The 25,655-nt window shown below is 37.7% G+C and overlaps 1 protein-coding gene across 8 annotated transcripts in view; it reads left to right on the top strand.

Annotated features, from left to right (window-relative positions):
* Positions 1-25,655, top strand: part of ARHGEF9 (Cdc42 guanine nucleotide exchange factor 9) — a 396,118-nt gene that overhangs the window by 328,515 nt on the left and 41,948 nt on the right. For 7 of the 8 annotated variants that reach the window (XM_070461883.1, XM_070461885.1, XM_070461888.1 and 4 more), the window contains 2 exons: positions 839-907; positions 20,193-23,471. In XM_070461883.1, coding sequence (XP_070317984.1) covers positions 839-907; positions 20,193-20,374 — 251 coding nt within the window. In that variant the 3' untranslated portion in view covers positions 20,375-23,471. Of the gene's footprint in view, positions 1-838; positions 908-20,192; positions 23,472-25,655 lie in introns of those variants that run through there. The other variant, XM_070461884.1, reaches the window with a different exon arrangement.

Genomic DNA, 25,655 nt, shown 5'->3' with positions numbered 1-25,655 from the left:
TACATGTATATATCCAACATATTTTCAACAAGTATTACAAAAATACACAATTGGGAAAGGGTGATTTCTTCAATGAATGATGTGAAAGCTGTATATACACATGAAAAAGAATAAAATTGAACTACTTTATGTCATACATGAAAATCAGTTCAAAGTAGACTGAAGACTTGAACATGTGACTCGAAACTATAAAAATCCTAGACAAAAACCTTGGGGAAATATTTCTTGATGTTGGTCTTGGCAATGATTTTTTGGATATGACACCAAAAACATGGACAGGAAAGCAAAAATAGACAACATCAAACCAAAAAGCCTTTGCACAGCAAAAGAAAAAACAACAGCACAAAAAAGCAACCTGTTAAATGGGAGAAAATATTTTCAAACCATACATGTGATAATTTCTAAAATATATAAGGAACTTCTACAACTCAGTTAGTTAAAACCCAAAACTCAGTTAAAAATTGGCAAAGAACTTCCACAGATATTTTGATTATTTCTTTAATTACTTTATGCCATTCATTTTTTTTCCTCCTTGTAAAACTTTCCTTAAGTCTATATATATTTTCTGCTGTAATCTCTTATTTTTTTAAACTCATTTTTCTTTGTATTTTTGCTTTTGATTGCGAAATGTCTTTCCACTTTTCACCATATTTTATTCAACCACTCTCCATTTAATGACCTCTTAACTCATGTTCTCACCTTTTTGTCCCTCTATACATTGAAATGCATTGTTGTAGGTAAGTCTTAATATTACTCTCCCAGAAAAGTTGTACTAATTTATATGTTTTAAAAAAGGTCTATGTTACTCATAACAAAATGATTTATTTTTATGTTATAGGGTTTGAGATTTCTGAAAACCAGAAGAGACAGGCTGCAATGACTGTGAGAAAAGTCTCTAAACAAAAAGGTAAAACTGGCTTTAACTACAACCTCCCTGACCTCACTCACTCTCATTGTGAAACTGAAAAGCCATAAGCTATGTGTTTGCATATTCCTATGCTTGTTTCCATGCTAAAGTTCACTTAGGGTCATGGTAAATGTCCAGATTCCCAGGTGTCTCTGATGATAAGTGGTAAATGATCTTTAAAAGACTTAAGGCTTAGGAGTGAATAATTTAAGGTTGCCATGTCCACAGATAGCTCATTGGGTACAGGAAAAAAATAGAACCTTTGTTTCTTTTATTTTCACTTAAATAAAAGTGAGAAACTAAACTTTATTAACAATTTAGAAACAGTTGGGCAATATTAAATATATGGAATTTGTTAACACACACACACACACACACACACACACACACATATATATATTAGGGATATTCATATAACCTCTTTCATTGGATTGGGGGAATTTGTCAAATCATAAACCCCAAATCAGAATGGAGGACTTCAAACTGAACCTAGACAGAAGATTAAGATATGTGTTCTCTTTTTGAATCATAAATTAAAGTATTTTAAAAAGAAAAATACCTTGGAAATCAACTTGAATATGAAGTGAAGCTTTATTTTCTCATATTCATGAACTAAAAAACATTAAAATGCTTAATTGAACAAAGGGAAGGAACTACCCTCTTTATTCAAGAAGCTATTCAGTACCAGTCATTTTATGTAAGTTCTTGTGTTTTGCTTTTATGATACCCCTGAAAAGGTAGACATTATTAGTCTCATTTTCCAGAAGAAGAAACAGGATATTTGGCATAAAGTGACTCTGAACTTAAGTCAGCTTGTTTCTAAGTCTACTGCTCCCTCCTCTCCACCTCAGGGTTCTGTTGATCCTTAATGCTAGTTAGTGAGTGAGTGAAGTCGCTCAGTCGTGTCTGACTCTTTGCGGCCCCATGGACTGTAGCCTACCAGGTTCCTCCTTCCATAGGATTTTCCAGGCAAGAATACTGGAGTGGGTTGCCATTTCCTTCTCCAGGTGATCTTCCCAACTCAGGGATCGAACCCAGGTCTCCTGCATTGTAGGCAGATGCTTTTACCATCTGAGCCACCAGGGAAGTCTTCTTCATGCTAGTTAAGAACTGCTCATTTTTTTGATCTTACCTCAACCACTGACAGCTGTTTCTATTACTGACAGCCATTATCATTCTCCTCAGGGTAGGCAATCTTAGTGAGACTTCATTTTCCTTAGGCCCTTCCTTGTGCTCTCTTAAAGGGCTCTCTGATTTACAATGAGTGACGATTTAAGTGATCAGATTCAAGTTGCCTGAAATTCTAGCAGTCACATAATGCACCCTTAATTATTCCCAATGAAGTTCCTTTTTATTGAATAGGTTTAGTGCCTGTGGATATCTGATTTCCAGTTGATCAGTGCACCTAGCTTGGGCATCCAGCTAGTCATGGCCTTCCTTTTAACTTCTTATTGCTTCTTAGTCTTTGAAGACGCTCACTGACACTTGCACTTGTCATGGAAATGTGATTTGCTTTAGGTAGGAAATTAAAGGCAACCACTCCTAACTCCTTGGTGGTGAAAACAGGACAGTGTTAGAAAGTAATCTGGAATTAATTACACTAAGTCTATGATCTATATGGATAGGAGAATCCTTTGAGAAAATGTGCTTATTCCTTAGAGATTTGAGCCCCAACTACCTGGACAGTCTTTGGGCTACAAAGGGGCTACTGTCCTAGTGGCACACCTCTTGTCTCCTGGAGGCTCTTTCCTCTTTAACTTCTCTCATTCTGAATCCTTCCACTGCCCCTACCACATTGACCTTTGTAATGGGATGGTATTCCTTTACATCAGCCCAAGTTCTCCCAAGTCTATCTGAGACTGGCTTATTTTTCCACTGAGAAACCTTAAAGCAGAAGAACATGCACAAAGCAATTAGAAAACAGGCCTACTCACTCATACCAAGCCTTTGTGTCACATTCCTTCTCTGCCTTGTCTGAAGACTATCCCTTGCAGGTCCTCTTTTTGTCTCCCAGTGTCTAAACAATTGTTCACCTGAATAGCTTTCCATCTAGTCTTCAAATAAACTTACCTGGTTTCAAACCACTGAATTCCTAACACTTTCCTCCATTATTTCTGTTTCCATTTTCTAGGCCCTCCTAGTCCAGGACTGTGGTGACTGATATATTTGAAACTCATGGGCACTACATGTGTAGAAGTGATTTCCACTACAATCCATGTGGTCGCAAAGAGTCAGACACAACTGAATGACTAACACACACACACACACACATATGGGAAGAGCAAGTGAGTTTTCCTAGATACCTAAGAAAGCCAGCTTTCTTAATCCTTCCAATGACACCTTTCTGGAAGTGATAAGCAACACTTTTGTTATCATTTCTCTAATTCAAATTTAATATAGATTCCAACATAATCTATAATGCCATGTGAGGTGAAGTGTTACTCAATTGTGTCTGACTCTTTGCAGCTCCATGGACTGTAGCTTGTCATGGCCTGTCCATGGAATTATCCAAGTAAGAATACTGGAGTGGATAGCCATTCTCTTCTCTAGGGAATCTTCCTGACCCAGGTTTCCTGCATTTCAGGCAGATTCTTTACTGTCTGAGCCACCATGAATGTGTTAGTCACTTAGTCATGTCCAATTCTTTGTGACCCTGTGGACTATAGCCCACTAGGCTCTTCTGTCCATGGAATTCTCCAGGCAAGGATACTGGAGTGGGTTGCCATTTCCTTCTCCAAGTCACATGAGCCACCATGGAAATCCATAATGGCATGGGGCCTTATTCACTTAGTCTACTGTAGTGGGGGAGGGAAGCCTGGCTGAAGAAAAGCATAGGACAGAGCCTAGCTCCAAGGAAGGCCTTTTCACTTTATATTTGCCTTTTACACTGTCTTGAGAGTTGGCGATTAATTCCTGGTACATCAACTCATTTCAGTTTGCCATTATGGAGCTCTCTAGGGCCACAAGTACAGTCCTCATCTGCAGAGGCTTTAGAGGTCAAAATCAAATGAGTATGTGAGAACAACTAAAATAAATGTGAAATAGAATAAAGTTTTAACAATAAGTCTACCCAGATTTCAACACTAATAGCTACAGTAACCAAAAGAGTGTAGCGTTGGTAGAATAGACATGGTAGATTATGTTAGAGAATAGAGAACCCAAAAATAGACCTACACAAATATGCCCAACCAATTTTTTGACAAAGGTACAAAAGCAATTCAGTGAAGGAAGGATAACCTTTTAAACAAATGGCACTGAACAACTTCAGATATGCATATGATACCACTCTAATGGCAGAAAGTGAGCTAAGGTACTTACTGATGAGGATAAAAGAGGAGAGAAAAGAATCTGGCATAAAACTCAACATTAAAAAATTAAGATCATAGCTTCCCATTCCAGGGTAATCCCATCACTCCATGGCAAATAGAAGGGGAAAAGTGGAAACAGTGACAGAGTTTATTTTCTTGGGCTCCAGAATCACTGTGGACAGTGACTGCAGCCATGAAATCAAAAGACGCTTGTTCCCAGGAAGAAAAGCTATGGCAAACCTAGCCAGCATAGCAAAAAACAGAGACATCACTTTGCCAACAAAGGTCTTTATAGTCAAAGCTATGGTTCTTCCAGTAGCTATGTACAGATGAGAGAGTTGGACCATAAAGAATGCTGAGTGCTGAAGAATTGATGCATTCAAATTGTGGTGCTGGAGAAGACTGCTGAGAATCTCTTGGACAGCAGGAGATCCTAACCAGTCAATCCTAAAGGAAATCAAGCCTGAATATTCATTGGAAGGACTGATACTGAAGCTCCAGTGCTTTGACTACCTGATGGGAAGAGCTAACTCATTGGAAAAACCCTGATGCTTGGAAAGATTAAAGGCAAAAGGAGAAAGGGGAGGGAGAGGATGAGATGGTTAGATAGCATCACCAGCTCAATGGACATGAGTTTGAACAAATTCTGGGAGATAGTGAAGGATAGGAAATCCTGGCATGCTGCAGTCCACCGGGTCACAGAGAGTCAGACATGACTCAGCAACTGAACAACAAAGACAAGGAGGAATCTCAACCTAAATTCACAACCTATAAAAAGTAACTCAAAATAGATAATGAATTTAAATTTAACGTTACAAACTTTTAAAAAACAGTAGGAGAAAATCTTCAGGATTAGGTTTAGGCAAATAATTCCTTAGAACTGACACCAAAAGCTTGAATTATAAAATCAAGTATTGATAAAATGGACCTCATCAAAGTAGAAAATTTTGCCTTGTGTAAGACCATGTGAAGAAGATGAAAAGACAGGCTACATGCTAGGGAAAATATTTGCAAAACATGTACCTGACAAAACATTAGTATTTAGAATATATAAAGAACTCTCAAAACTCAATAGTAAAAAATAAATGAAAACAAACAAAGACAAATTACACATTCCAATTAGAAAATGGGCAAAAGACAGATAATTCACTGAAGATGATATTTGGGTATCAGCTAAACATATGAAAAGATGTTCAGCATCATTAATCATTGAAAATATGCAAATCACAATGAGATATCACTACATATCTTTTACAAGGGCAATAGAAAAATAAATAGTGAAAACACCTAATGCTGGCAAGGGTGTATAGAAACAGAATCATTCGCACCTTGCTGGTGAGAATGTAAAACAGTATAGCCACTGTTTTACATAATTATTTGGCAGTTTCTTAAAACATAAAATATACAACTACAAGATGATCCAGCAATTACACATCTGGGCATTTATCCCAAAGAAGCGGAAATTTATTTTCACTTAAAAACTTCTAAACAAATGTTCATAGCAGCTTTGTTCAAAATAGACCAAACTGGAAATAACTTAGTTGTCTTTCAGTAGGTGAGTAATTAAGCAAATACTGGTGCATCTATATCATAGAATACTATACATCAATAAAAAGGAGCCAACTACTGGTACATGCAACAACTTGGGTGAATTTCTATGGAATCTTGATGATTGAGAAAAACTTATACCTAAAGGTTACAGATGGTATGATTCCATTCATATAACGTTCTTCCAATAATATAATTTGGAAATGAGGAACATACTAGTGGTTGTTAGAAGTTAAGGAGAGATTGGGAAAAGGAAAGAAATAAGTGTGGTTATAAAAGAGTAATAAGAGTAATCCTTTTGATGATAGAAATGTTCTATCTCTTGACTGTGTCCTATAACAATGTTAATATCCTAACTGTAATATTATAGTTTTGCAAAATGCTATTATTGGAGAAATTAAATAAAGGGTCCAAGGCATATCTCCATAGTTTTGATTCCTGTATGTGAATTTATAATGATCTCAAAATAAAAAGCTTAATTAAAAAATTAAAATGAGCACTCCCCAAACTCCCTCCCTAGTATCTATATATCATTTGTTGGCCTCTGGTTCTGTCAGATTTTTGACCCCACATTTGAAAACTGTTAGACAACATCATCAAAATGGCAGAATAGTTTTTTACCTTAGTCTCTCCAAAGAACACAGATTTTGACAATTACCAGCAGATGGGAGTGTCATTCTGAGAGTCTGGGAGCTCAGTGGAGAAGTTCCAGACAGAATAATCTATGATTAGACGCAAAGAAGAGTCCAGTCAATAAAAACTGAAGGATGTGACTGCCCTTTTAATGCAAAGACAGCAACACAAAACTAGAAGGAATATGAAAAGTCAAGGAAACAAGAGATCATCGATGGAATTTAATAATTTCCAGAAACTGACACCCAAAGACAAGGAGATCTGTGATTTCCCTGTTAAACAATTCAAAATATATTATAGTTGTTTTAAGTAAGTTCAAAGAACTACAAGAGGGACAATTCAACAAAATCAGGGAAACATTGTGAACAAAATAAGAAATTTAATGGAAGAAATTATAAAAAAGAACCAAACAAATTTTAGAGCTGAAAATACAATGTATGAAATGAAAAAATACAATACAGAGCATCAATAGCAGACTTAATCACCCAGAAGAAAAGTATCTGTGAAGTCAAAGAAAGGTCATTTGAAATTGTCTAGTCAGACTAGGGGGAAAAAAATGAAAAAGGGTGAAGTATGCCTATGTGACTTATGAGGTAAAATTAAGATTAACAATCTATAAAATATTAAAGTCTAAAAAGGATAAGAGAAGAAGAAAGGAGAACAAAGACTGTTTAAACAAACAGTGGCTAGAACTTCCCAACTCTGGGTAGATATTTGGCTATCTAAGTTCATTTGGCTCACTGATGTCCAAACAATTTAACCCAAAATGGTCTTCTCTAAGGCACAGTCTAATAAAGCTATCTAAAATCAAAGACAAAAAGAGAACGTTAAAAGTAGCAAGAGAAAAAAAAAATCTCATGTGCATGGAAACCTGTATAAGGCTATCAGCAGATTTCTCAACAGAGAGTGGAATGATATGTTTGAAGTACTAAAAGAAAGTATCATCCAACCAAGCATGCTGCACCCAGAAAATAAAGGAAAGACAAACACTTTTTCAGACCAGAAAAAATTAATAAAAGCAGAAAGAGTTAATTGCCACTAGACTTGACTTACAATAAATGCTGAAAGTTCTTCAAGCTGAAATGAAAGAATGCTAATTAGTAACATGACAACCTGAAGATGAATGTACAATAGGAGCAGCAGATAATATGGCAGAGTAGAAGGACTTGAGCTCACCTCCTCCCATGAAAGCAATTAAATCAAAACTGCTGAACAATCATTAACAAAAAAGTCTTGAACCTATGAAAAAGTTTATTCTACAACCAAAGACAAAGAAGAAGAAAGACAGTGGGAGGGGTGCTATTGCAATATAATCAAATCCTATATCTGCCAGGTGGGCAGCCCACAACTTGAAAAGTATTATATTGCAGAGATTCTCTGACAGGAGTGAGAGTTCTGAGCCCAACATTAGGCTTCCAAGCCTGGGGTCTGGCCACAGAAGGAGAAGCTCACAAACATTTGGCTTTGAAGGCCAGTGGAGCTTGTATCCAAGAGTTTCACAGAACTGGGGAAATCAGTGATTCCACCCTTGGAGGAATCACACATTTTATGTGTACTGGGACCCAGAGCAAAGCAGTGGTTCCATAGGAGCCTAGACCAGACCTACCTGTAGATCTTAGTCTCCTAGGGAGGCAGAGGTTGGCTATGAGTCACTATGGGGACAAGGACACTGGTGGTGAGAGTTCCAAGGAATATAATCCACAAAGCTCCCCCAGAAGTCATCATATTGGCATCAAGATCTCGACCCACTCAACAGCCTGTAGGATCCAGTGCTGGGATGCCTCACGTCAACCAACCAAAATAGTGGTAACACAGCCACATCCATCTGCAGACAGGCTACCTGAATTCATCCTAAGCCAACAACCACCTATAAACACATGACTTGACATGGCCTTGCCCACAAGTGGGACAACACCTGGCTCTGCCCACCAGGGGGCAGTCACCAGTCCCTCCCACCAGAAAACTTGTACAGGGACCCTGGATCCACCTCACTCAACAAGATGCTGGCACAAAAAGTAAGAGAAACAATCCTGCAGCCTGAGGAAAAGGGACCACAAACACAAAAAGTAAGACAAAATGAGATGGCAGAGAAATATGTTAAAGAAGAAGGAACAAAATAGAAACCACAGAGAAACTAAGTGGAGATAGACAATCTACCTGAGAAAGACTCCAGAGTAATGATAGTAAAGATGATTCAAGAAGTCAGAAAAATAATGAAGCACAGGCCAAGAGAATACAATAAATGTTTACTATAGACCTGGAGAAAGAAATGGCATCCCACTCCAGCATTCTTGCCTGGAAAATTCCATGGTCAGAGGAGCCTGATAGGTTACAGTCCATGGGGTCACAAAGAGTCGGACATCACTAAGCAACTTCACTTTCACTTTCTTCTAGGAGCTTGAAAGAACAAAGATGAGCAATGCAATAACTGAAATGAAAAATACACTAGAAGGAATAAATAGAATAAATGAGGCAGAAGAACAGGTAAGTGACCTGGAAGATGGATTACTGGAAATTACTACTGCAAAACAGGATAAAGAAAAAAGAATGAAAAATAATGAGAACAGTCTTAAAGACTTCTGGGATATTAAATGTACCAACATTTGCATTATAAGGGTGACAGAAGAAGATGAGAGAGAGAAAAGACCTGAGAAAATGTTTGAAGAGATAATAACCAAACTCTTCACTAAAATGGGAAAGGATGCACTCACTCAAAACCAGGAAGCACAGAGAGTCCCATACAGGAAAAATCCAAGGAGGAACATGCTGAGACACACATTAATCAAAGTAATGAAAACTAAAGATGAAGAGAAAATATTAAAAAGCAACAAGAGAAAAGCAAGAAATAACATACAAAGGGATTTCCATAAGCTTATCTCCTGATTGTTCGGCAGTAGATCTGCAGGCCAAAAAGAGTGACATGATATATTTAAAATGCTGAAAAGGAAAAAAACTACAACCAAGAATACTCTACCCAGCAAGGTTCTCATTCAGAATACACAGAAAAAAACAAATGCTTTATGGGCAAAGAAGTGCTAAGATAATTCAGCACCACCAAATCAGCTATACAACAAATGCTAAGGGAACTTCTCTATATGCGAAAGAAAAGGCCATAACTGGAAACAAGAAAATTATGAATGGGAAAGCTCAATGGTGAAGGCACCATACAATAAATGTAGGCAAGCATCCATACAAAATATAATAAGAAAACCAGCAATGGTGAGAAGAGAAGAGTATAAATATAGGATATTGAAAATGCATTTGAAATTAAGAGGCCAGCAACTTTATTTTATTTTTATTTTTTTCATTTATTTTTATTAGTTGGAGGCTAATTACATTACAATATTGTAGTGGTTTCTGCCATACATTGACATAAATCAGCCATTGGTTTACATGTGTTCCCCATCCCAATCCCCTCTCCCACCTCCCTCCCCATCCCATCCCTCTGGGTCTTCCCATTGCACCAGCCCTTAGCACTTGTCTCATGCATCCAACCTGGGCTGGAGATCATATACACAATGGAATATTACTCAGTCATTAAAAAAATTCACTTGAATCAGTTCTAATGAGATAGATGAAAGTGAAGCCCATTATACAGAGTGAAGTAAGCCAGAAAGATAAAGACCAATACAGTATACTAATGCATATATATGGAATTCTAAAAGATGGTAACAATAACTCTATATACAAAACAGAAAAAGAGACACAGATGTACAGAAGACTCTGTGGGAGAAGGCGAGGGTGGGATGTTCTGAGAGAATAGCATTGAAACAAGTATATTATCAAGGGTGAAAGAGACCAGCAACTTTAAACAATCTTGTATATACAAAGATATATCAAAACCCCATGATAAAGAAAAACCAAAAATCTGTAATAGATTTGAACAAAGAATAAAGAAAGAAAAGCAATCCAAACACTAAAGATAGACATCAGATCAGAACAGTAGAGAACAAAAGATGAGGGAAAGAAAAAAAGAATTACAGAAATTATTCCAAAACAATTACAAAATGACAATAAAAAAATACATATTAGTGGTTACCTTAAATGGAAATTGTTTAAACACTCAACAAAAAGATATAGACTGGATGAATAGATACAAAACAAGAATAGATACAAAAACAAGACCCATATATAAAGCTGTCTACAAGAGACATACTTAAAATCTAGATAAACTTACAGACTGAAAATGAGAGGATGGAAATAGATATTCCTTGCAAATGGAAATGAAAGCTGGAGTAGCGATACTCATACCAGACAAAATAGACTGTAAAATAAAAGACTGTTACAAGAGAAAAATAAGGACACTACCTAATGAACAAGGGATCAATCCAAGAAGAAAATATAACAGTTGTAAATATGAATGCACCCAACATAGGAGCACCTCAATATATAAGGCACATTGTAGCAGCCATAAAATGAGAAATTGATAGTAACACAATAATACTGGGGCACTTTAACGACCCATTTTCTTCAATGGACTGGTCATGCACACAGAAAATCAGTAAGGAAACACAGGCCTTAAAATGCCATATTAAACAAGATGGACTTAATTGATATTTATAGAACATTTCATTCAAAAGCAGAAGAATACACATTCTTCTCAAGGGCACATGAGAGATTCTCCAGGATAGAGCACATGCTATGCCATAAAAGAAGCCTCAGTATATTTAATAAAATTGAAATTATATCAAGCCTGCATTCCAACAAAAACACTAAGAGATTAGAAATTAGCTATAAGAAAAAACTGGAAAAACACACAATCACATGGAGGCTAAACAATATGTCACTAAACAACCAGTGGGTCACTGAAGAAGACAAAAAGAAAAAAAAATACCCAGAGACAGATGAAAATGAAAGCATGATGATCCAAAACCTATGGGATGCAACAAAAGCAGTTCTAAGAATGAAGTCTGTAGCAATACAACCTTACCTCAGGAAAAAAGAAAAATAAAAAAATACAATCTGACCTAAACCAACTAGTCAAATAAGAACAAATAGTGGAAACCAATTTGGAAAAGAAGAAAAATTGTCACTGTTTACAGATGACATGAAATTGTACATAGACAATGCCAGAGATGCTACCCCTCCCCCCCCCACACACACACTAGAGCTTATCCATGAATTTGGTACAGATGCAGGATACAAAATTAATACTCAGAAATCACTCACATTTCTATACATTAACCACAAAAAATCAGAAAGAGGAATTAAGGAAACAATCCCATTTACCATTGCATCAAAAAGAATAATGTACCTAGGAATAAACCTACCTAAGGAGGCAAAAACTTTTACTATGAAAACTATGAGATGCCAATGAAATAATTGAAGGTGACACAGGTCAAATTATATACTATGTTATTGGATTGGAAGAATCAATATTGTCAAAATGACTATACTACCCAAGGCAATCTACTGATTCAATGCAATCCTTATTAAATTACCAATGACATTTTTCAAATAACTAGAGCAAAAAAATCAAATTTACATGGAAACACGAAAGACTCTATGGAATAAAAATCATCCTGAGAAAGAAAAATGGAGCTGGAAGAATCAGTCTCCCTGACTTCAGACTATACTACAAAGGTACAATAAGCAAAAAAAAAAAAAAAGTATGCTACTACAAGGACCTACTGTATAGCATGGGCAAATTTGCTCAATACTCTGTAATATCTGAATGGGAAAAGAATCAGAAATAGAATAAATACATGTATAATGGAATCCACTCTCCTGTACACCTGAAACTAACACAACATTTTTAGTCAACTATATTCCAATATAAACTAAAAATTTTAAAGTTATTATTAAAAAAGAGAGTGGAACTGTCACACACAAACACACACACACACACACACACACACACACAAACACACACACACAGAAATATAGGTCAGTGGAATAGAATTGGAAGCCAAGAAATAAACCCACACACCTACAGTCAGTTTATCTACAATAAAGAAAGCAAGAACATACAACGGAGAAAAGACAGTCTTCAATAAATGGTTCTGGGAAAATTGGTCAGCTACATGTAAAAGAATGAAACTAGAATGTTCTCTAACACCACACACACAAAAAAATAAACTCAAAATGGATAAATGACCTAAATGTAAGATTGCATACTGTAAAGCTCTTAGAGGAAAACATAGGCAGAACATTCTTTGACATAAATTTGCAGCAATATCTTTTTGCATCCACCTCCTAGAGAAAATAAAAACAAAAATAAACAAATGGGACCTAATTAAACCTAAAAACTTTTGCACAACAAAAGGAGCCATAAACAAATGAAAAGACAACATACAGAATGGGAGAAAATATTTGCAAACAAAGCGAGTGATAAGGGATTAGTCTCCAAATATACAAACATCTCATGCTGCTCAATATAGAAAATACCAAACAACCCAATCAAAAAATGGGCAGAAGATCTAATAGATACTTCTCTAAAGAAGATATACAGATGGCCAAAAGTCACATGAAAAGATGTTCAACATCTCTAATTATTAGAGAAATGCAAATCAAAACTACAATGACAAAACTTACACTTTTCAGAATAGCCATCATCAAAAAAATCCACAAGTAATAAATGCCAGAGAGATTGTGGAGAAAACTCTTATACTGTTGGTGGGAAAGTAAACTGATACAACCACTATGGAGAACAATATGGAGGCTCCTTAAAACTAAAAATAGAGCTATCATATGATCCAGAATTCCCACTCCTGGGCATATATCCAAAGAAAGCCATAATTCAAAAAGACATTTGCATTACAATATTCATTGCAGTGCTGTTTCCAATAGCTAGGACATAGAAGCAACCTAAATGTCCATTGACAGATAAGTGGATAAAGAAGATGTTGTACAAACATACAATGGTATATTACTCAGCCATTTAAAAAAATGAAATAATGCTATTTGTGGTGACATGGATGGATCCATGACATGGATGCTATTTGAGATTGTCATGCTGAGTGAAGTAAGTGAGGCAGAGAAAGGTATATATCATATGATATCATTAGTATGTGGAATGTAAAAAAAAGGTATAAATGAACTTATTTACAAAACAGAAATAGAGTCACAGATATAGAAAGCAAACTTATAGTTGCAAAGTCAGCAGGAGAGGGAAAAACTGGGAGATTGGAATTGACATGTAACTAGTAAGAACATACTGTATAGCACAGGGAACTCTATTTAATACTTTGTAATGACCTTTATAAGAAAAGAATCTAAAAAAGAGTGGATATATGTATATGTATAACTGATTTTCTTATACAGCAGAAATTAATGCAACATTTTAAATAAATTATATTCCAATAAAATTAATTTTAAAAATGTGCAGAATTCATAAATACCCATTTACCAAAGAAAATTTTCCAATAACCACCATGTACATAAAAATTTCTCAGCGTCATTAATCATCAGGAAATGCAAATGAAAACCACAGTGAAATATTACATCACACCTTCCAGAATGGCTGTTATCAAAAGAAAAGTGCTGATAAGTGCTGGGAAAGATGTAGAGAAAAGAGAACTCTTGTGTTCTGCTGGTGAGAATGTGAATTGATACAGCTGCTATGAAAAATAATATGGAGGTTCCTCAAAATTTAAAAATAGAACTATATAATTCAATTCCAGTTCTGAATATGTATCTAAAGAAATGAAATAGCTATCTTGAAGAGATCTCTGTACCCCATATTTGTTACAGCATTATTCACAGTAACCAAGACACAGAGGATGAGATGATTGGATGGCATCACTCAATGTCCAAACTCAATGGACATGAGTTTGAGCAAGCCCCAGGAAATGGTGAAGGACAGGGAAGCGTGGTGGGATGCAGTCCATGGGGTTGCAAAGAGTCGGACATGACTGAGCAACTGAAAAACAAGACACAGAAACCACCTAAGTGTATTTGACAGATGAGTGGATAAAATAAATGTATACAAACACACACACAGTGAAACACTATTCAGTCATAAAGAAGGAAATCTTGTCTTTTCCACATCATGGACTAACCTGGAAGGTATTCTGCTAAAAGAAATATTGCAGAGAAAGAAAGACAAATACTTCATAATCTCACTTATGTGGGGAATCTAGTAAAACTGAATTCATAAAAACAGAAGAGATTGGGGCTTGCCACATGCAAGGAGTGTTGGTTAGGGAAAATCAGTAAATGTGGTCAAAATATAGAGACATTCAAGAGCTAACATGGAAAAAAAGATTTCCTTTTCATCATACAGGACTGGAACGCAAAAGTAGGAAGTCAAGAGATACCTGGAGCAACAAGCAACTTTGGCCTTGGAATACAAAATGAAGCAGGGCAAAGGCTAACAGAGTAATCCCAAGAGAATGCACTGGTCATAGCAAACACCCTCTTCCAACAACACAAGAGATGACTCTACACATGGACATCACCAGATGGTCAATACCAAAATCAGAGTGATTATATTCTTTGTAGCCAAAGATGGAGAAGCTCTATACAGTCAGCAAAAACAAGACCAGGAGCTGACTCTGGCTCAAATCATGAACTGCTTATTGCAAAATTCAGACATAAATTCAAGAAAGTATAGAAAACCACTAGGTCATTCAGGTATGACTTAAATCAAATCCCTTATGATTATACAGTGGAAGTGACAAATAGATTCAAGAGATATGATAGACAGATATGATAGACAGAGTGCCTGAAGAACTATGGACAGAGGTTTAAACATAGTAGAGGATGTGGTGATCAAAACCATCCCAAAGAAGAAGAAATGCAAAAAGGCAAAATGATTGTCTGAGGAGGCCTTACAAACAGCTGAGAAAGGAAGAGAAGCTAAAGGCAAAGGAGAAACTGAAAGATATACCCATCTGAATGCAGAGATCCAGAGAAGAACAAGGAGAGATAAGAAAGCCTTCCAAAGAGAACAATGGAAAGAAATAGAGGAAAACAATAGAATGGGAAAGATCAGAGATCTCTTCAAGAAAATTAAAGCTTCCAAGGGAACATTTCATGCTTCATGGGCACAATAAGCGCAGGAACAGTATGGACCTAACAGAAGCAGAAGATATTAAGAAGAGGTGGCAAGAATACACAGGAGAACTATACAAAAAACAAACAAAAAAAATCTCAATGACCCGGATAACCATGATGGTATGATCCTTCACCTAGAGCCAGATATCCTGGAATGGGAAGTCAAGTGGGTCTTAGGAAGCATCACTACGAACAAAGCTAGTAGAGATGATGGAATTCCAGCTGAGCTATTTCATATCCTAAAAGGTGATGCTGTTATAATGCTGCATTCAATATGCCAGCAAATTTGGAAAACTAGGAGTGGCCAAAGACTGGAAAAGGTCAGTTTTCACTCTAATCCTAAAGAAGGGCAATTCCAAAGAATGTTCACGCTACCATACAGTTGCAGTCATTTCACACACTAGCAAGGTAATGCTAAAAATCCTTCAAGCTAGGCTTCAACAGTATGTGATCTGAGAATTCCAGATATACAAGCTAGATTTAGAAAAGGCAGAGGAACCAGAGATCAAAGTGCCAACATCAGTTGGATCATAGGAAAAGCAAGAGAATTCCAGGAAAAAAATCTACTTGTACTAAAGTCTTTGATTGTGTGGATCACAACAACCTATGAAAAATTCTTAAAGAGATGGGAATACCAAAGCACCTTGTCTACCTTCTGAGAAACCTGTATGCAGGTCAAGAATCAGCAGTTAGAACTGGACATGAAACGACAGACTGGTTCAAAATAGGAAAGGAGAACATCAAGGTTGTATATTGTCACTTTGCTTATTTAACTTATATGCAGAGTACATCATGCAAAATGCTATGCTGGATGAAGTACAAGCTGGAATCAAGATTGCCAGGAGAAATATCAATAACCTCAAATACGCAGATGACACTGCCTTTATGGCAGAAAGTTAAGAGGAACTAAAGAGCCTCTTGATGAAGTTGAAAGAGGAGTGTGAAAAAGCTGACTTAGGGCTCAACATTCACAAAATGAAGATCATGGCATCTGGTCACATCACTTCATGGTAACTAGATTTGGAAACAATGGAAACTGTTGACAGAGTTTATTTTCTTGGGCTCAAAAATCACTGCAGATGATGACTGCAGCCATGAACTTAAAAGACACTTGCTGTTTTGAAGAAAAGCTATGACAAACCTAGACAGCGTATCAAAAAGCAGAGGCCTACTGTGCTGACAGAGTATAGTCAAAGCTATGGTTTTTCCAGTAGTCATGTATGGATGTGAGAGTTGATCCATAAAGAAGGCTGAGCACCGAAGAATTGATGTTTTCTTTTTTTTTCCATTTATTTTTATTAGTTGGAGGCTAATTACTTTACAATATTGTAGTGGTTTTTGCCATACATTGACATGAATCAGCCTTGGATCTACATGTGTTCCCCATCCCAATCCCCCCTCCCACCTCCCTCCCCATAGATGTTTTCTAACTGAGGTTTTGGAGAAGACTCTTGAGAGCTTCTTGGACTGCAAGGACATCATACTAGTCAATCCTAAAGGAAATCAACCCTGAATATTCATTCGAAGGACTGATGCTGAAGCTGAAATTCCAATACTTTGGCCACCTGATGCAAAGAGCCAATTCATTGGAAAACACCCCCTTTCTGGGAAAGACTGAAGACAGGAGGAGAAGGGGAAAACAGGTTGAGATGACTGGGTGGTATCACCAACTCAATGGACATGAGTTTGAGGAAACTCTGCAAGATGGTGAAGGACAGGGAAGCCTGGCATGCTGTAGTCCATGGGGTCAAAAAGAGTCAGACATGGCTGAGCGATTGAACAACAACAAGGGAAGTGATATACAGCATGAATACTATAGTTAGCAAGGCTCTATTATATATTTGAAATTTTCTAAGAGAATAGATCTTAAAAGTTCTCATCAGAAGATAAAAACTTTTTTAACTATGTGATATGACAGATGTTAAGTGACCTTGATGTGCTTATCTTTTTCCACTATATACATATATCAAATCATTATGTTGCATACCTTAATCTTATACAATGTAATATGTCTATTATGTCTCAATTGGGAAAAAATACAAAATGTGAACAGGCAAACAACAAGTGAAATGATTTAATCAGTCAAACCTCCCAACAAAGAAATGCCCAGTGATGGGTTATTTCACTGGTGATTTTCATGAAACCTTTCAATAAGAATTAATACCAGTCTTTCTCAAACTAGCCCAAAAACTTGAAGTGAAAGGAACACTCTCAAGCTCATTTTATGAGGCCAGCATTACCCCAAAACCAAAGCAGGATAAAGATACTACTAGGTAATACAGGCCAATAACCTTGATGAGTATAGATGCAAAAATTCTCAACAAAATACTAGCAAACCAAATTCAACAATATGTAAATAGATCATGCACCATCATCAAGTGTGATTCATGTCTAGGATGCAAACATTGTCTACATATGTAAATCAATAAATATATACCACATTTATAGAGAAAGGTAAAAATCACATGATCGCCTCAATTTTTTAGAAGTTCACTGCTAATAACATCATATTCAATGGTAAGAGTTTGAAAGCATTTCCTTTAAGATCAGGGAAAAGAGAAGGATACCAACTCTCACTACTCCTATTAGGCATAACGGTTAAAGTCCTAGCCAGAGTCGTCAGGAAAAAAAAAGCAATTAAAGTCAGAAGTCAATTATCTCTGTTTGCAGATGACATGATTTCATACATATAAAACTGTAGAGACTCTTAAGATATAAAAATATTAGAATAGTAAAGGAATTCAGTAATATTTCAGTATACAAAATCAGTTGTACAAAAATCAGTTTTGTTTCAATAGCAACAAACATCCACAGAGAAATTACCAACATAACCGCCTTTGCAACAGAACACAATAATAAAATACTTAGGAGTAGGTGTACCAAGAAAGTTAAAGATCTGTACATTTAAATCTATTAGACACTTATGAAAAAAATTGAAGACACAAATAAATGGGAAGATATCACATATTCATGGATTATAAGATGATATTGTGGAAATGACCTTACTACACAAAGCCATCTGTATATTTGGTGTAATCTCTATCTCAAATTTCATGGCATTTTTCATAGGATAAAAAAAAGAGTCCTAAAATTCATATGGAACCAGAAAAGACCCCAATTTACCAAAGAAATTCTGAGAAAGAAGAACAAAAATGGGGGCAATCATACATCCCAATTTCAAACTATATTGCAAAACTATAGTAATCAAAAAAAATATGGTGCTTACATTAAAAACCAACATATAGATGAATGGAACAGAATTGAGGGCCCAATTATAAAACCATACTTATGTTCAACTACTATTTATAAGTGGGCCAAGAATATTCAGAAAGGGAAAATTTGTTGTTTTTGTTTTAGTCACTCATCATGTCCAACTGTTTGCGACCCCATGGACTGTAGCCCACTGGGCTCCTCTATCCATGGGCTTACCCAGGCAAGAATACTGGAGTGGGTTACCATTTCCTTCCCCAGGGTATCTTCCTGACCCAGGGATCGAAACTGCATCTCCTGCATTGAAATCAGATTCTTTACCACTGAGCCAGGGTGGAAACACAAGGGAAAACTACTCTTTTACTAATGGCATTGGGAAAACTAGATATTTACATGCAGAGGACTGTATCAACCCCCTCCCCCATACTACACCAGTCACAAAACTTAACTCAAAGCAGATTAATGACTTATGCGTAAGACCCACATATGTAGAAATCCTCGAAGAAAACAAAGAGCAAATACTTCTTGACTTTGGTCTTGCCAATGTGTTTTTAAATATGACACCTAAAGCACAAGCCAGAGAAATAAAAATAAGCAAGTGGGACTTGAAATCTGCTCAGCAAAAGACAAACTATTAAAATGAAAAGGCTCCCTATGGAATGGGAGAAATTGTTTATAAACCATATACCCAATGAAGACATATACATACACACCATGGTATACTATTCCGCCATAAAAAGAAAGAAATCCTATCATTCATGGAAATATGAATGATCTTTAGTGAGTTATGCTGTGAGAAAGAAGTCATAAAATGCAAATATTATCTGATGTCTCTTTTAAGTGCAAGCTGAAAAATGCAAAGTTATAGAAACAGAAAATAGATTGCTGGTTGCCAGGGTTTGGGGTTGGCATTGGGGAAAGTGGGGAGATGTTGGTCAAAGGGCACAAACTTCTAGTTATATGATGAAGTTCTGGGGGTATAATATACAGTATGGTTAATATAGTTAACAATACTCTATTATATACTTTGGAGGTGCTAAGAGTATTGTATACTTAGGAGGTTCTTAAATGTTCTTTCCACAAAAGTAATTGTGTGAGGTGATGGATGTGTTAACTAACCTTATTGTGGTAATTATTTCACAGTATATGCATATAATGAATCATCACATTTAACACCTTACACTTACACAATACTATGTCAGTTGAATCTCAATAAAGCTGGAAAACAGTAATAAGAATAAAAAAACAGCAAAATACTCACTTTTAGAAAAGAAATGTTTCCTTCTCACTGCCAATGGCTTAATGATATATGATGGCTTAATGTGACATTGCTTCCAGGGTAATGGGATCAAGTCATCAAACAAAGACAGAGAAGCTGTAATGTTGAAATTTCAGACACTGACCAGCAAATGAAAAAGGTATTTGGGAGCAATAGAGAAATCATCCTTGCATTCTGAGTCATATGCTTTGTGCTTCAGCCTATTCTGTTCTGAATATAGATAAGGATTAAACATGGGGCACTAGGTGATTTGAGAAGCCCCTTGCTACTTAATTTATACCATTTCCCTTTGATCTCCCATCTACTCTAGGTGTCAACTCTGCCCGCTCAGTTCCTCCTTCCTACCCACCACCACAGGACCCGTTAAACCAGGGCCAATACCTGGTCCCCGATGGCATCGCTCAGTCGCAGGTCTTTGAGTTCACCGAACCCAAGCGCAGCCAGTCACCATTCTGGCAAAACTTCAGCAGGTTAACCCCCTTCAAAAAATAATACCAACAGGGAGGCAGATAATTTTAAAATAAATAAAATTATATTTATAGATGGACCTTTTTTTGGAGAAGCACTGTTGAAATTTATATATATATATATATACATATACGCACACATGCATACACACACATACACAAAAACACACAAAGTCTTGAGTGTACACACCCACACACCCAACTACATACACACACACACACACACACACACACACACTCACACTCACACTCACACACACACACATGCAGAAGGACCAAAAATGTTTTCTGTTGTTTTGGGCAAGTAAAATCTGTAGTTGGTAGGAAGAAGTACCAATGACTTCCAAACACGTGATCCCTTAAAAAGTTTTCTGTTCTTATCCTGCCCCCCTCCCCTTTACTTTCAGAAACTTACATTTCTATTTGTTCCTTTTTTGTTGAGATAATCTTTTTGCTCTCCTGTGAATGATTCATTGACTTGTCATTATTAACATAGATGTGTTGTATTGTTTTTTACTTTCCTGATGATATTGATGCTGATGAATTTTGAATTTAATTTAATATGGTGGAGTTTGGGAGTTTTGAATTTCTTTTTTTTCCTTTTACTTCTCATTGGGTAAAGGAAGGATCCCCTTTCTCCTCTCCCTCGACTGATCATCTGCGAATGTTTCTGCAGCCCTGCAGTTGCCCCAAATAGCCTTTTTCCTGCATCTTCTGTCCTAGTCATACCAATCTGGACATGCTCTGTTGTGCCCTGTGACATAACTGCTCAATATTTCTATTGCTTTCACTGTGTTTTAGGTGTTGTGGAGGGATTGAAACTAAACAGAAGTAAGAGAACGTCAGAATAACACTAGAAGGGACTTTTGTTCAGAAAATGTTCTGCATTTGGGCTGTTTCTTCTTCTAGCACTGGGGGTTCCCATGCTGTAGCACTGCTGGGTCACGACAGTTTTGTATCTGGGGTTTAGTTTGGGTCAGTTATTCTCTTCTTCATGCCACTTTGGTTATGGGGTTTCTTCTAGGCTTCTTCCTCCCCTAACTTAAAAAGTCTGAACTAGAAGCAAAGAGGCTGAGACTCTGCCCCTTGAAGGAGGGATTCAACTGTCTCCAGTAACAGGTAGGTTTAGGGCATGGTTCCCCACTGAAGTCAGTTCAGCAGCCTGGTTATAACTGCTTCACATTTGCAGATTGTTTAGGCAGCATTATTCAGAGTCTGTGAGAGGTCAAAACAGAGCTCACCTGACCAAGATCATCAGCTGTATTCAAATTATTGACCTAGACAGAATCCAGGGCTGAGAGTAATCTCTTATAGGAAAGAATAAAGACGGGCATGGAAAGAGACATCCTCAGTCCAAGATATGTACTTACAGTTCCTAACTTAGGTGTAACTTCCGCCATTGTTAGCAGATTGCATGGATAATCTTCCATGGCTCCTTCATCCTCCTCCCTGTTTTCCTTCTTTCTCCTGCTCTCCCCTACACAGGAGGATTGCTGGTATGAGCATAATTAAAGCACTTCTGGAACTCAAAGAATGCCCTATTTCCAATATTCTCCCATCCCACCACAATTGAAGTAAGCAAGTGAGAAGCCCAGGGGACATGTCCCTGTGGAGAAAGAATCTGAGGCAAAGTTGCTACCCTCAGGTTCATTTTTGGCAGGCTTTACACTTCCCACACAAAGAGACAGGCTCCCTATGTGTACTCCCTATTCCTCCTCTCCACATGGCCTTTTGGGTAGGTAAACCTTGAATAGTAAGAAGAATGTAGTACAAAGGAGTAAAGATGGGCCCTACTATGGAGAGCCATTCTAGTGAGGAGATTGAGTCTGTCCTGGACCCTGTGGGAGAAGAAGACTTCATCATGAAAGGACCTCAGCTTAATGAGCAGCAGCTGTGGCTGAATGGGACACTTAACATAGCTAGCTTGATTGCTGCTTTTATGCTTCCTGATCCAGACCAGGCCCTGTCTAGCCTTGGAATTTCTCCTCTTTGGGAATCAAATAACAACCTGTTTAAGCTCACATTCCACCACACCCAAATGAGACTTGAGGAGTAAGCCAAGGATAAGCCTGAATTGAGCAGAGGGCTAGAGCTCGGGACTGGCCACCACTGCTCAGCACAAGACCCAACTACTTAAGCCCCCTTGGCAAAGAACCTGGTACTGAGTGCCGAAGCTAAATTGACCTCCCTGTCAAACAGAATATCTGGCTTTGTAGGCCTCCCTTGAGTGTACATTGTTTTCCCACTTTCCATTCTTCCCCATTAGGCCTGGCCTTGACATGTTTCTCCAGAGCTTGGGGGCACACCAAAAGGGGATGCTTGGATAGGTCCCTGGACCTACAACTTCTCTTGGCCAAGCTCCCTCCCACACCCCCTCCTGCTCCCCTGGACAGGGAGCAGGACACAGAGCTCCAGGATCAGGGATTATCACCTCTTTTCCACCTACCTCTCACCTACCCAACTCACTGGTCTCATCAGATGCCAATAACTTGTGAAAACAATAAGAAATCAGTTTACCATTGGTCAGAAAATTCCTGTAACCTATGACAGCAAGCAGACCAGTGATGGACAGCCTCAAGGGGAGCCCCCATTACCTGAGTTCAGAATCCAAGCCTATTCTGTGTCCCCACAGCAGTGCTCTCCCTAAGGAATCTGTAAATCTCTGTTTCTGCATGGTCCAGAGATCCCCTTTCCTCACCTCAATGAGGCCTGGATTTGCTCTCCAAAAGGCTTGGAACCTGCCATAGAATGGCCTAATCCAGAAACTCAACTCCTCTTTCTCCCTCTCTCTCTCATTCCTTCTACATGTATGTCTCTAAAGGATGTATAAGGACAGCAACAAGAGAGTTCTAACAATTCTAGTGTGAAACCAAATAGTGATCTTTTAGTGCTTTGGGGATGGGGTGGGCTGGGGTGGATGGATGGGCAACAGTGATTTTGATTACCCCTGCTGCTCTGCACTTGCCAGTTTATTATTTCATTTCTTCTATCTGATTGTTTGACCCTGTCAAACAAGTGTCAAAGTTGTGTGTTTAAAAAAATGTTTAACAAAAATATGATGTTGTAATGACACAAAGCCTTATGAAAATATTTATGGAGTTCAATAAAAGAAGTAAAAGACACCTCTAGGCATAGCTCTCATGCTATTTTATGTGTGTATGTTTTACCAATTGCTAAATAAAGGGAATTTGCCTGGTGGGGGCTAATTATTCCAGCCTAACCTGCCAGTCCTGTTGTTCTATAGCCAGGCATACCATGGGCTGTCTGTGGCCTTCCATGTTATTTCTTAAAGAGTGGGCCACGAGAACCAAGTTTGATTCTGTAACAGAGGCACTTCAAATGTCTTTATGGGTAGGACTGTCCTTCATGTCACTTCGCCCTTTGACAAGTCTTAAAGACCCATTCCTGACTTTGCTCCTTTTCCTTGCAGCTGCAAGTCCAGTACTTGCCCTGTGCACTCGCACATGATCTTAAAAGCTGCTTTTTGAACCTAACCAGAATCCATATCACTTAGGAATCCCCCACCTCCAGCTATTTCCTAATGCTTCCAGTCCTGTTTCCTCTGAAATAGACACATTTATCTATCCCCCAAAGTGTTTATTTCATCATGGTGTCTCCTACACAAACATGCTCCTTGCTGCCCACAAGGTTCCTGTGTGGTATCTTATGTTACCCAGCAGAGATACAATGGTTTGTATGTTCTGGTACTACTTCACCTGCCTTTCTCCAGAAGAAATAAACACTGACCCTAATAAAATGCTTATTCGTCACTCGTCTCCCAATCTGCTTCAAACTGATCTCAGAGTTGCTTACTCTTAGAGTGTTCCTGGGTGCCACATGGATTGAGGACAGTTGGAAACAAGAATATGGAATGAGCTAATACTAGCATATGAATGAGTGTCACTTTCTATATTCTCCTCGAGAGCCCTATCTCTTTAAGTTTTCTAATCTAGACTTCCAACAGATGACTACGACCACAGGTCCTTTTGTCTCTAGTACTAAGAGCAAATAGAAGGAGGCCCAAGGTCTCTGCTGTGGGTTTTGACTTACTTCAGTGTTTTAGTCACTGAGGCCACCACTCTGCTGCTTAGCCTGCTTAACCTTTGGACCCTTTGGAATTTCCCTATTTATGTTGACCTGCTTACCTCTGCCTCCCAGAGGCTTCTGTCCTGAATAGAATAGAATGCTGGTTAGATAGACCTTGCTCACCCAGGCCTTTACCTATCAGGTCCAGGATAACAAAAGGAGACCTCAGCATTCCCCCAAGTACAACTGCCTGCAGTACAACAGTTTAGCCTGGTCATAGGTATATTAGACCATCTGGGTTTGCCAACACGGTTGGAGAGGAATTTTTGGAGGTAAATTCATGTTCACTAGAAGCACACTATTCTGGTTCCATCTCTCCCATTTCTTTCTTCTTTCTCATGAAGCGTTTTCTCATATGGCCATGAGTGTTTTCTCATATAATTGGGGACAAGTAAAAGGAATGGTGCATGGCGATAGAGTGGTCCTGTGTCCTTCAGAAGCCTGTATTACTTCTATTTAACTCACCAATAGGTCCTTCAAGGCAGCTTTTTAGGTGAGGCTTTGTCCATCTACACAACAGCCATGTTTCCAACCAACTGAATTAGATTTAACTTGCATGTCCTAAATATATAATCTGGGCTAGGTCTTATGGTTGGTACACAAGAGATATCAAGATGACTAAAATAAAATCTCTGCCTACAGTCTCAGAGTTTAGTGAGAAACTATAAACATGGGCCATAACAAGGATGGATGAAGTCCTCAAGGCACTCAGAATATGGAGTGGTTAATTCTAATTGAGGAAGATCTTTGTAATCAGTCAGGATAAGTTTAGTGTACTGCAATAAGAGATATTCCCTCAAGTCTTTTTTTCCTTGTTGTTTATACAGTTTCTTTTTTAATTTATTTGTTTTAAATTGAATGATAATTGCTTTACAATATTGTGCTATATTCATACATGAATATGAATCTTAATGGCTTAACATATAAGAGTTTATTTCTTGCTCATACAAATCCTGCTCTGAGTCCAGGTGACTTTACAGAACAGCTATCACCCATGTGATAGTACATGATATGGGCTTCTTCTGCCTTGCTACACCTCCATCTCAAGATGTAGTTCTATAATCACCACAGCTGAAGAGAGAGCCCTAGATTGTTTCTCACTTACAGTTAAATTCTCTAGCCAGAACTGATCATAAGGCCTCATCCAACTTTAAGGAAATAGAAAACTGTCAAAGTCCTACAAACTCAGAAGGGCAGGAGAACTAGATATGAATGAACAT

Source organism: Odocoileus virginianus, chromosome X, assembly GCF_023699985.2.
Source record: "Odocoileus virginianus isolate 20LAN1187 ecotype Illinois chromosome X, Ovbor_1.2, whole genome shotgun sequence".
NCBI classification, from domain to species: domain Eukaryota; kingdom Metazoa; phylum Chordata; class Mammalia; order Artiodactyla; family Cervidae; genus Odocoileus; species Odocoileus virginianus.
The sequence above is the reverse complement of the archived record's forward strand: the minus strand, read 5'-3'. Positions and strand labels throughout refer to the sequence as shown.